This window comes from Schistocerca gregaria, chromosome 2, assembly GCF_023897955.1.
Source record: "Schistocerca gregaria isolate iqSchGreg1 chromosome 2, iqSchGreg1.2, whole genome shotgun sequence".
In the NCBI taxonomy this organism is placed as follows: Eukaryota; Metazoa; Arthropoda; class Insecta; order Orthoptera; family Acrididae; genus Schistocerca; species Schistocerca gregaria.
The window spans coordinates 168,390,806-168,403,144 of NC_064921.1; the positions used below are offsets into that span (position 1 = coordinate 168,390,806).

The 12,339-nt window shown below is 44.3% G+C and overlaps 1 protein-coding gene across 1 annotated transcript; it reads left to right on the forward strand.

Moving 5' to 3' along the window:
- Window positions 1-3,575: 3,575 nt before the first annotated feature.
- Window positions 3,576-10,775, forward strand: LOC126335685 (putative nuclease HARBI1). Its single transcript, XM_049999142.1, has 3 exons — window positions 3,576-3,772; window positions 9,793-10,424; window positions 10,576-10,775. Exons 1-3 carry the CDS (start codon window positions 3,576-3,578, stop codon window positions 10,773-10,775), a joined length of 1,029 nt encoding a protein of 342 aa, XP_049855099.1.
- The last annotated feature ends 1,564 nt before the right edge of the window (window positions 10,776-12,339 follow it).

Here is a 12,339-nt window from a genome sequence, read left to right on the forward strand (position 1 = left end):
CTGTCTTACCAATATATAATCTATCTGATACCTTTTAGTATCTCCAGGGTTCTTCCATGTATATAACCTTCTTTCATGATTCTTAAACCAAGTGTTAGCTATGATTAAGTTATGCTCTGCGCAAAAATCTACCAGGCGGCTTCCTCTTTCATTTCTTAGCCCCAATCCATATTCACTTACTATGTTTCCTTCATTCCCTTTTCCTGCTCTTGAATTCCAGTCACCCATGACTATTAAATTTTCGTCTCCCTTCACTACCTGAATAATTTCTTTAATCTCATCATACATTTCATCAATTTCTTCGTCATCTTTAGAGCTAGTTGGCATATTAGACAAATAGACACTGTAAATGCATATGGAAAAGGCGAACGTTACGCATAAATCACCTGATTCCAAAACAAACAACAAATGAGGTGAGGCCAAAGATAGTCAAACAGCTTGAACACCATTAATTCACAGATACATAATTTGAGTGAGATCATTTAAAGTATTCGTTAATGAAGATGTTTACATGTCACGATGGATAGGCAGTATAGCAAGTTAGAATAGGCACAGCACGATACAACATAATCATGCACACGGTAATTGGACGTTGACCATAATTTCTTGCAGATCGAAGCGGAAGTTGAGAACCGCTCAGTTGAAATGCTGAGAATAAGTCGCGTCCAGTGCATCATGCAGAGATAGCTGTTTCAATGAGCAGTTTTCACGGCCACAGCTGACACTCAGTCCCCGCAGTGATCAAAAGCGCACCTTTTTTCAAGAGAAAGAGCTTCACATACTGAGCAAGTCAGTAACGCATTGGTCCGTCTTCTACAAGCTGTTACTAGGCTTGTCACTCCTTGATAGTTTTTGGATGTCCTCCTGAGAAATATTATGCCATATTCTGTTCAACTGGCTTTTTAGAACGTCAGAATCCCTAGATGGTTGGAGGGCCTGCCCATAATGCTCCATACGTTGTCAACTGAGGAGATATCCGGTGACCTTGCTGACCAATGTAGGTTTTGGCAAGCACTAAGACAACTGTAGAAACTCTCGCCTTTTGTGGGCAGACATTTTCTGCCGAAATGTAAGCCCAGGATGGATTTCCACGAAGGATAACAAACAGGGCGTAGTATATTATCGACATGTCATACTGCTGCAAGGGTGCCACTGATGACAACGAAGCGGTCCTGGTATGAAGAGTATTGAACACCAGACCATCACTTCTGACTATTGGCCCATAGCGTGGGCTACAGTCAGGATGGTATCCCACCTCTGTCTGGGGCGTCACCGGACACGTCTTCAGCCTGAAAAATCATTGATTGGAGTAGAAATATCTTCAGTGATGAGTCCCACTTCGATGAGTCCTGATGAAGAGAGGAGACGGGAGTGACAACCCACACAACTGTAGGATACAAGCCTGTCACCAGCCAAATGGCATGACAACCAGGAGTATGGTCTGAGATGCCATTTGTTTGCCGTCTGCGGCGTTTCCCAGCACAGCGATATGTCGAACGATAGTCTATGCTCAGTTTTCTTGCCCTTCATGGTAAGCCATCCGACGCTTATATTTCACCAAGATAATGCCTGTCTCTACAAGGTGCGAGTTTCTACTGTTTGTCTTTATGGTTACCAAACCATACCTTGGCCAGCGAGGTCACCGGATCTCTCCCCAATTCAGACGGTTTGGAGCATTTTGGGCAGGGTCATTCAACCATTTCCTGTTTTTGACGATCTGACACCCCAGTCGGACAGAATTAGGCACGATATCTCTCATAAATGCATCCAGTAACTCCGTCAATCAATGCCAAGCCGAATAACTGATTGCAAAAGGGTCAGATATTGAGCAACGCGTTGGTTAATTACTCACTGGTGGAGCTATTTCAATTCTTCTGACATTGTAATCATTTGTTTGTCTGTAGATGTAAATCACAAATGCCGATCTGTGTGTGTGTGTGTGTGTGTGTGTGTGTGTGTGTGTGTGTTAGAGTGTACTACACTACTAGACATTAAAATTGCTACACCACGAAGATGACGCGCTACAGACGCGACAGTTAACTGACAGGAAGAAGATTCTGTGATATGCGAATGATTTCCTTTCCTTTTCAGAGCATTCACACAAGGTTGGAACCGGTGGCGACACCTACAAAGTGCTGTCATGAGGAAAGCTTCCAACCGATTTCTCATGCACAAAACAGCAGTTGACCGGCGCTGCCAGGTGAAACGCTGTCGTGATACCTCGTGTAAGGAGGAGAAATGCCTACCATCACGTTTCCGACTTTGATAAAGGTCGGGTTGTAGCCTATCGCGATTGCGGTTTATCCTATCGCGACATTGCTGCTCGCGTTGATCGAGATCCAATGACTGTTAGCCGAATATGGAATCGGAGGGTTCAGGGGGGTAATACTGAACGCCGTGCTGGATCCCAACGGCCTCGTATCACTAGCAGTCGAGATGACAGGCATCTTATCCGCATGGCTGTAACGGATAGTGCAGCCACGTCTCGATCCTTGAGTCAACAGATGAGGACGTTTGCAACACAACAACCATCTGCAAGAACAGTTCGACGACGTTTGCAGCAGCATGGACTATCACCTCGGAGAGCATGGCTGTGGTTACCTTCGACGCTGCATCACAGACAGGAGCGCCTGCGATGGTGTACTTAACGACGAACCTGGGTGCACGAATGGCAAAACATAATTTTTCGGATGAATCCAGGTTCTGTTTACGGCATCATGATGGTCGCATCCGTGTCTGGCGACATCGCAGTGAACGCACATTGGAAGCGTGTATTCGTCATCACCATACTGGCGTATCACCCGGCGTGATGCTATGGGGTGCGTTTGGTTACACGTCTCGATCGCCTCTTGTTCCCATTAACGGCGCTTTGGACAGTGGACGTTACATTTCAGATGTGTTAAGACCCGTGGCTCTACCCTTCATTCGATCCCTGCGAAACCCTACATTTCAGCAGGATAATGCACGACCGGATGTTGCAGGTCCTGTACGGGCCTTTTTGGATACAGAAAATTTTCGGCTTCTGTCCTGGCCAGTACATTCACAAAATCTCTCACCAATTGAAAACGTCTGGTCAATGGTGGGCGAGCAACTGTATCATGACAACACGCCAGTCACTACTTTGGATGAACTGTGGTATCGTGTTGAAGCTGCATGGGCAGCTGTACCTGTACACGCCATCCAAGCTCTGTTTGACTCAATGCCCAGGCGTATCAAGGCCGTTATTACGGCCAGAGGTGGTTGTTCTGGGTATTGATTTCTCAGGATTTGTGCACCCAAATTGCGTGAAAATGTAATCACATGTTAGTTTAAGTATAGTATATTTGTCCAGAGAATACCCGTTTATAATCTGCATTTCTTCTTGGTGTAGCAATTTCAATGGCCAGTAGTGTACCTTTACAGCACCACAACGTCGCAACTCCAAAAAGTGCTACTCAGTCCCGTGGCGTGACATGGTCACACGATTTAGTTCATCAGTGTATGTGGTAAACTGGGAAGTGTCCTCTGCCACGCAGTTCACGTTGTTCACAGAATACATTTGTAGATGCAGAATAGCCCACCCAAAGTGAAGGACCATGCAAGACTTCCAAGAATTGTCTGCCTCTATCTACTGCGTTGTGGACCTCGAGATCCTAATATTAACAGTGTTTCGCCAGGGGGAAGGCGAAAAAACGGGTCGCGTGCGCGGGCAGGTCCCGTTACGGACATTCCTGGCGGCCTTAAATGTCGACCGCAGGAGCCTGCGCGCTGGGAAGCGGGCGCCCGGCCGCAGGTAGCTGACTGAGTTCCCGGGTGAAAGTGCGCCGCCGACGAACAATGAGCACGCAGCCTTGCGCCCTGCCCCGCCGCCGTCCGCGAATTTCCACGGCGCTATCTTTGCTCCGGAATCTCAAAAGGGCGCCCAGATGGAAACCGGCAGCCCGCCGTGGGACAGTGGCCGTTCAGAATGCAGCTCACTGTCAGTGTCAGATGGATTTGTTTCTAGTCGCCCAACTCGCCTCCACGGCCAAGACCAATGAACTGCGTTGACCTCTACATCTAGGAGGCGCTACGTAAAATTTCCGGGGATGTGTCCGTGAAAGCCAGAAAACTTACCTTACATCTTACTTCCCACTGTCACCGTCAAAGGTGCAATCCCGTCTCCGGCCATCCTGATTTAGGTTTTCCGTGATTTCCCTAAATCGCTTCAGGCAAATGCCGGGATGGTTCCTTTGAAAGGGTACGGCCGATTTCCTTCCCAATCCTTCCCTAACCCGGGCTTGCGCTCCGTCTCTAATGGCCTCGTTGTCGACGGGACGTTAAACACTAACCACCACCACCATCACCGTCAAAGTAGTCTCCTCGAGCTCGTATGCAACGTCATATATGGTGTTTGTAAAGTTGGACGTGACTTCTCTAGGAATAGTGGACACTGAAGTTCCACTTGAAATTGCCCTTGTTAAAGATGTCGTCTTTGCAAGTAAATGCTGGCCACTGTGGCCGAGTGGTTCTAGGCGCTTCAGGGATGTGTGTGATGTCCTTAGGTTAGTTAGGTTTGAGTAGTTCTACGTCTAGGGGACTGATGACCTCAGATATTAAGTCCCATAGTCCTCAGAGCCATTTGAACCATTTACAAGAAATAACGATCACTGGAACAATATTATTATTCGGTCTGAATGCCCTCAGAAAAGATTCGCCACAGACCCACATACGCAATGCAACGCAAAATTCTGTTGGCACCTAAAATGTTCTGCACTGCCCAGTCATCTTAATGTGACCACATATGAAAAGCCTGAATAGCCGCCTTTTCACCGCAGACCTCTGCGGGACGAGCAGGAAGAGAGTGAATGAGGCTCTAGAAGGTGCCGACAGGGATATGGAGCTATGCCGACTCCAGCGCCGTGACCAGCTCCGCAAGGTTTCTCGGCTGAGGATCCATGCTGCTAACAACCCGATCGAGGTAGTCCCACAGATTCCCGATTCGGTTTGAATCCGGAGAGGTTGGTGGCCAGGAGAGTTCGGCACACACATCCTGGTGCTCTTCAAACTAGAAACGTACACTACAAGCTGTGTCACATGTTGCATTGTCCAACATCTAGTAGATGCCATCGTGCCGAGAAAAAACAAACTGAATTTGGGGATGGACATGGTCCTAAAGGATAGATGCAAACTTGTGCTATCCATTGTGCATTCCAGAACAACGAGATCAACCAGGGATTGCCGCAAAAACATTCTGTAGAATCACTTTTCCGGTGATATCCATAGGGTGTTTGCTTTCATGCTGATGTAGCATAAAACGTGATGCCTTAGTGCACATTCAGTGCAAGCTGTTCCAACACTGCTGCATGAGACCCTGGCACCCTTGGCCAGGAAAAGATACTGTAGGTTACCCACTAAGCTATCCGTACTCGCACATACTGCTGGTATGCGAGAGCCACTAGGCCACCCCAACCTGTGGGAGCTTGTCTACGCAGTACGGTTGTGTGTGCAGCCGTCAGGTTGACTGTCTAAATGCGAGTCAACTGTTTGTCCGTCTCCGACCGTCATTGCCTGTGGTCACCTGACTGCCCACAGATGAGCCTTTGAGCTGGAACAAACTGGTGTAGCAGTTTATTTAAACTGTTCTAGGACACTAGTTTACACCTCGCAGATGAGAAGCAAAACCAAATTTTCAATGCCATCTCCACGGAAATGGGTACATTTCTGGGGAACTGGTGTGCACATTCAGTTGTGCTACTGGCACTCAAATTCAAGCCTTCGTCTCCAATGAACAGCAGTCTGTGTGGGTGCATGAACGAGGCACGTGCAGCGGAGGCCCATTGGCAACAACACTCGCTGAATAGTCGTTCATGAGCCAGTGTTGGCAGCCCCTTTCTCATCTGGGTGGTCAGTTGCTCAATAGTTGCACGTCTATTCGTTCGTATACACATCCGCAGCCGTCGTTCACCTGTCACCTATGACCCGTCGTGCACCATTGTTGCCTTGGTGCCGGTTGTGGATGACGACATTTTGCCATGCACAGTATTCTTTAACTATGGCGATATGCGAACAGTTTACGAGCTTTGCCATTTTGGAAATGCCCCCACCCTTGGCCGAAGAGCCATCGACTATGCCCTTTTGGACGTCAGATTAATCGCCCTATTTCCGTCTTATATCAACAACTACACTGTTTCACGCGTCCCCCGGGCACTCCACTGCTAGTGCTGCCACCTGTCGTCTGTGAGTGGTTACTGCGCGGTGACGTCGAACATAGACGATGGTCACATTAATGTTTCCTTTTGATTACTGTGACCTAGTAATGTAACTTTGTCACGGAACATAATAAACAGACGAAAAAACAGCTGCTGCCATTAGGCAGTTGAGGCAAAATTACCATCCGTAATCTGAAATACTTACTAAGGTAAAGAAATTCTTCGGTGAGATTTACAGTTCGCACGACGTAAATAAGGATTATCATGGAACTAATACACTACTGGCCATTAAAATTGCTGCACCAAAAAGAAATGCACACTGTAAACGGGTATTAATTGGACAAATATATTATACTAGAACTGACATGTGATTACATTTTCACGCAATTTGGGTAAATAGATCCTGAGAAATCGGTAAACAGAACAACCACCTCTGCTCGTAATAACGGCCTTGATACGCCTGGGCATTGAGTCAAACAGAGCTTGGATGGCGTGTACAGGTACAGCTGCCCATGCAGCTTCAACACGATACCACAGTTCATCATGAGTACTGACTGGCGTATTGTGACGAGCCAGCTGCACGGCCAGCATTGACCAGACGTTTTCAATTGGTGAGAGATCTGGAGAATGGGCTGGCCAGGGTAGCAGTCGAACATTTTCTGTATCCAGAAAGGCCCGTACAGGATCTGCATCATGCTGTCGTGCATTACCCTGCTAAAATGTAGGGTTTCGTAGGGGTCGAATGAAGCGTAGATCCACGGCTCGTAACACATCTGAAATGTAACGTCAACTGTTCAAAGTGCCGTCAATGCGAACATGAGGTGATCGAGACGTGTAACCAATGCCACCCCATACCATCACGCCGGGTCATACGCCAGTATGGCGATGACGAATTCACGCTTCCAATGTGCGTTCACCACGACGTCGCCAAACACGGATGCGATCACCATGATGCTCAAACAGATCCTGGATTCATCCAAAAAAATAAAGTTTTGCCATTCGTGCACCCAGGTTCGTCGTTGAGTACACCATCGCAGGCGCTCCTGTCTGCGATGCAGCGTCAGGGGTAACCGCAGCCATGGTTTCCGAGCTGATAGTCCAAGCTACTGCAAACGTCGTCGAACTGTCCGTGCAGATGGGTGTTGTCTTGCAAACGTCCCCATCTGTTGACACAGGGATCGAGACGTGGCTGCACTATCCGTTACAGCCATGCGGATAAGATGCCTGTCAGCTCGACTACTAGTGATACGAGACCGTTGGGATCCAGCAAGGCGTTCCGTATTACCCTCATGAACCCACCGATTCCATATTCTGCAAACACTCATTAGACTGGACCAACGCGAGCAGTAATGTCGCGGTACGATAAACTGCAATCGCGATAGGCTACAATGCGACTTTTATCAAAGTCGGAAACGTGATGGTAGGCATTTCTCCTCCTTTTACGAGGCATCACCTCAACGTTTCACCAGGCAACGCCGGTCAACTGTTCTTTGTGTATGAGAAATCGGTTGGAAACTTTCCTCATGTCAGCACGTTGTAGTGTTGCCACTGGCGCCAACCTTGTGTGAATGGTCTGAAAAGCTAATCATTTGCACATCACAGCTTCTTCTCCATGTCGGTTAAATTTCGCGTCTGTAGCACGTCATCGTCGTTGTGTAGCAATTTTATTGGCCAGTAGTTTAAATGAGCCGAATACATAAAATCGTTTCCCTAGTTACTCTTGCACCAGGAATTAGTGGAAAGCCTTGTGGTTATTTAATATTACCAACCTGAAAAGTCATTGTTGTTGTTGTTGTTGTTGTTGTGGTCTTCAGTCCTGAGACTGGTTGGATGCAGCTCTCCATGCTACTCTATCCTGTGCAAGCTTCTTCATCTCCCAGAAACTGCAACCCACATCCCTCTGAATCTGCTTAGTGTAGTCATCTCTTGGTCTCCCTCTACGATTTTTACCCTCTACGCTTCCCTCCAATACTAAATTGGTGATCCCATCATGCCTCAGAACGTGTCCTACCAACCGATCCCTTCTTCTGGTCAAGTTGTGCCACAAACTTCTCTTCTCCCCAATCCTATTCAATACTTCCTCATTAGTTATGTGATCTACCCATCTAATCTTCAGCATTTTTCTGTAGCACCACATTTCGAAAGCTTCTATTCTCTTCTTGTCTAAACTATTTATCGTCCATGTTTCACTTCCATACATGGCTACACTCCATACAAATACTTTCAGAAATGACTTCCTGACACTTAAATCTAGACTCGATTTTAACAAATTTCTCTTCTTCAGAAACGCTTTCCTTGCCATTGCCAGTCTACATTTTATATCCTCTCTACTTCGACCATCATCAGTTATTTTGCTCCCCAAACAGAAAAACTCCTCTACTACTTTAAGTGTCTCATTTCCTAATCTAATTCCCTCAGCATCACCAGACTTAATTCGAATACATTCCATTATCCTCGTTTTGCTCTTGTTGATGTACATCTTATATCCTCCTTTCAAGACACTATCCATTCCGTTCAACTGCTCTTCTGAAAAGTCATACTTCACTTAATTAAAGCGATGAGAGGAACAACACTGAAATCAAAATTTGGCATCATCTATTAAGTTAGCAATTATTATATAAATTACAGATTGTTTATATATTATTATGTAATATATAATGTTACATATTATATAGGGAGATCCATCGCTTGAATTTGGACACTGTGGAACTACAGGAGACGTGTCTACCTTACACGGGCTGTATTAGAGAAGCTAATCACACATTTTTTTTATTAGGGGAAGTCATAAGATGAGCCAAGACTTCACTGTGTAAGATTCGCGGTTAAAATACCCTTCTGAACAGGATTGTGCCACCATCTGGTGGACAGAGCGGATTCTTACTTTTCAAGTATGCTCCTCAAGTGTAACTATCAACATCTTTAATGTGTACGCTCCCAACTTATCATCCAGCGTAGAAGAGAAGGATCTGTTTAATGGTTTACTCAGAATAGCAAAAGTACCTGGCCCAGAGTCGCTATATATTCTAGGCGACTTTAATGCTTGAGTTGGGTCAAATAATGACATGTGGCCGACTTGCCTGGGTTATCATGGAGTGGGAAAAATAAGTTATAATGGCCAGAGACTGCTAGAAGTGTGCTGCTTTCATGGTCTGTGTATCACAAAACACATATTTCCAACTTAAAGATCGACACAAGGTGACCTGGAGACACCCCCTCTCTCATCACTCGCACCAACTTGATCTTGTCATAGCTAGGCATACAGATCTAAAAAATGGCCTACTGACAAGAAGCTATCATAGCGCTGACTACGGCACTGACCACGCTTTGGTGGCGAGCAGACTGATGGTCGAGTGCACCAATATCGATTAACAGTTAACCGCGGTTAAGTCGATATATAATCCTGGTCAGCGCAGTTTTCTGGTGCACCAACATCGGTCTAAGTTAAACGAGGGAATCGACCGCGGTTATATTTAACCGATGCTCTTTCCCGGTTTATTCGACATAACCACGGTTTTAGAAGCACACGCTAATAAGATGGCGGCGCGTTTTGATGTTATGGATGGCATTGAGGAAGATTTGTTGTACCTTGACCATTTAAATCGTGACCGAAATCGTGTTGGAGTGATTGTGGAAAGGGGAAGCAATTTGAAGATTATGGTGACAGGAAGTTTGAAGAGAGATTTCGTCTGTCAAAAGAAACAGTGTGGTGGTTATTAAATCAAATTAATGATAGGTTAGAATTTCCTACTGATCGGAATAACCCTGTTTCTCCGATAAACAGATTTTTGATTACTTTAAGGGCATATGCAACAGATGCATTCAATATTCTTATTGGGGACAACAGTAATATACATCGTACAACAGCACAACGAATCATCAGTGATGTATCAGACATCATAGCATCACTGTCTCCTCGCTTTATAAAATTTCCTACAAGTGAAGAAGTGCGCTCTGTGATGTATGGTTTTAGTCAATTGGACCGATTTCCTGGCGTTCTTGGTACCTTGGATCGTACCCGTATAAGAATTCAGTCTCCTGGAGGACATAATGCTGAACTTTTCCGCAATAGGAAATCATATTTTTGCTTTAACTGTCAAACCATTAGTAATCACAATTTGTTAATAAGAGATATTGTCGCTCAATGGCCGGGCTCTGTGCACGACAGTACCATATTTCTCAACTGCGCTCGCAGAGCTCAATTTGAAAACGGAGAAATACCACAAGGTCACTTATTGGGAGATAGTGGTTATGCATGTAAACCCTACTTGTTAACACCGCCGGACTGCTACGGTCGAACGTTCGAATCCTGCCTCAGGCATGGATGTGTGTGATGTCCTTAGGTTAGTTAGGTTTAAGTAGTTCTAAGTTCTAGGGGACTGATGACCTCAGCTGTTAAGTCCCATAGTGCTCAGAGCCTACTTGTTAACTCCACTATTAAATCCGCAAAATGAAGCAGAGCATCGATATAACAGGTCTCATATTAAGACTAGAAACACTGTTGAGAGAAAATACGGTATGTGGAAGAGAAGATTTCCCATATTATCTGTAGGAATAAGATGTAATCCACAGGAAGCAATGTCAATCATTGAGGTTATGGCTGTCTAGCATAATATTGCGAGGAGTACAAGCAATGAAGAACCACCAGAAGACCCTGAAATTTCTCGACTTTTAAATCAGTTACGTGATGAGAGAGGCCCCAACATTGAAGACAACGAACCAGTGCTACCTGGACAGCAGCTGTATCGAGACGATACATTACCTGGAAGAGCAGTTCGCCATGCTATAATTAATGAACATTTCTGATAATCTAACACAAATTCAGACATTGTTCGTAATGAAAAATTATGATTATAGTTATGGGATTTTGCTGTATTTTCAATTTTTTAGATTATTTCAGCATGTAATCTATTTTGTTTCTGCTGTCTAGCGAACATAAAAGTACTCACTGAACTGGGGGTGTGATGCGAAATTTGAGGTTTTGTTGTGCCAGGGACAGGATGTGCTGCCTACAGACAATTACCCAACTGCTGCTTTTCTGAGATATTTCTTTTAGTGTGGAACTATTGCTAATTCATTATTAAAGATCTATTTCTTGCATCACATTGGTTGTGAAAGCAATGCAGTACTCTGTTATTTATATACATGTTCAGTTTCTGGGTATGTACTTAAATTTTAGAACAAATGACTCCATTAAATTTAGAGAATGTGAGGGTAAAAACGAGTGGAATAAAATATAATGTATATTTCTGTATTATGTTCACTATAGATCCTAAACATCTCTTAAATTTTCTACTGCTACAACAAATATGTGAATGACCAACAGTTTTGCAATATTAAAAGAACACATTCTTCATTATTAGAAACTTTCAGTTTAGAGATTATTTTACTGCACTTCTCCTCAGTATTATTGCAGTCTTATCGCCTAGATTAGCTTAAAATTGTGAATGTGCAGTACACACATGGGCACAAAATAAATAATCATTTGTGTAATAACATAAAATGTCAGATTGGGATTGTTTATTTGTTATTTTTTTCCATATTAATCACTACTCTTTATTTACAATATGATTTTCTTAAACATAAGTGTGTGTGGCCATAAGGTTGTGCAAAGAATTGAATTACGTCGTTAATTCTAGTCAGTCATGCGTGTAGCAGCACTTTACACAATATTATGTACAACTGTATGGCATTAAAAAAATACATGAAATTGAAGACAAATTTGTGTTTAGAAATTGCCACCAAAAACAAGTTTTCATTCCTACAAAAGGCAATGGAATTTTGTCAGCAATGTCTAATAATTTGGGGATCAGTTCAAGAGCAATAATTAGTTAAGTAGTGTGCTACTTTGGAAGATATGAAAGCAGAACTGTAATGCTGTGGGTTGACGGTACGAAGTGTCATACTTTAAGTTATTACTGAGGGAAACTCCTTCCCTAACTCTGTCACTGATATTGATGCAGTTTTTTCACATATTTAATTCTCACCTGTAGAGAAGGGAATTCCTTATCATGGAATAGTGCCACAGACAAATGCCTCACTACAAATACAGTTGTGTCAGAAGTTATCGGTTGCCATCATAAACATTAGCAGGTGCAGAGTATTGCTAAGAAAGCCACACATGCTATGACTACTATAGCAGAAAACAGTAACCCATCATAGGAATGCATTT

Excerpts from the sequence above, each read along its gene's own strand:
- LOC126335685 (XM_049999142.1), top strand. The coding sequence starts at position 3,576 with ATGCAAGACTTCCAAGAATTGTCTGCCTCTATCTACTGCGTTGTGGAC. Across the intron at positions 3,773-9,792 it reads AAGCGGGCGCCCGGCCGCAG|TGATTGTGGAAAGGGGAAGC; the intron begins GTAGCTGACTGA and ends ATCGTGTTGGAG. Across the intron at positions 10,425-10,575 it reads GGGAGATAGTGGTTATGCAT|TGCTCAGAGCCTACTTGTTA; the intron begins GTAAACCCTACT and ends TAAGTCCCATAG.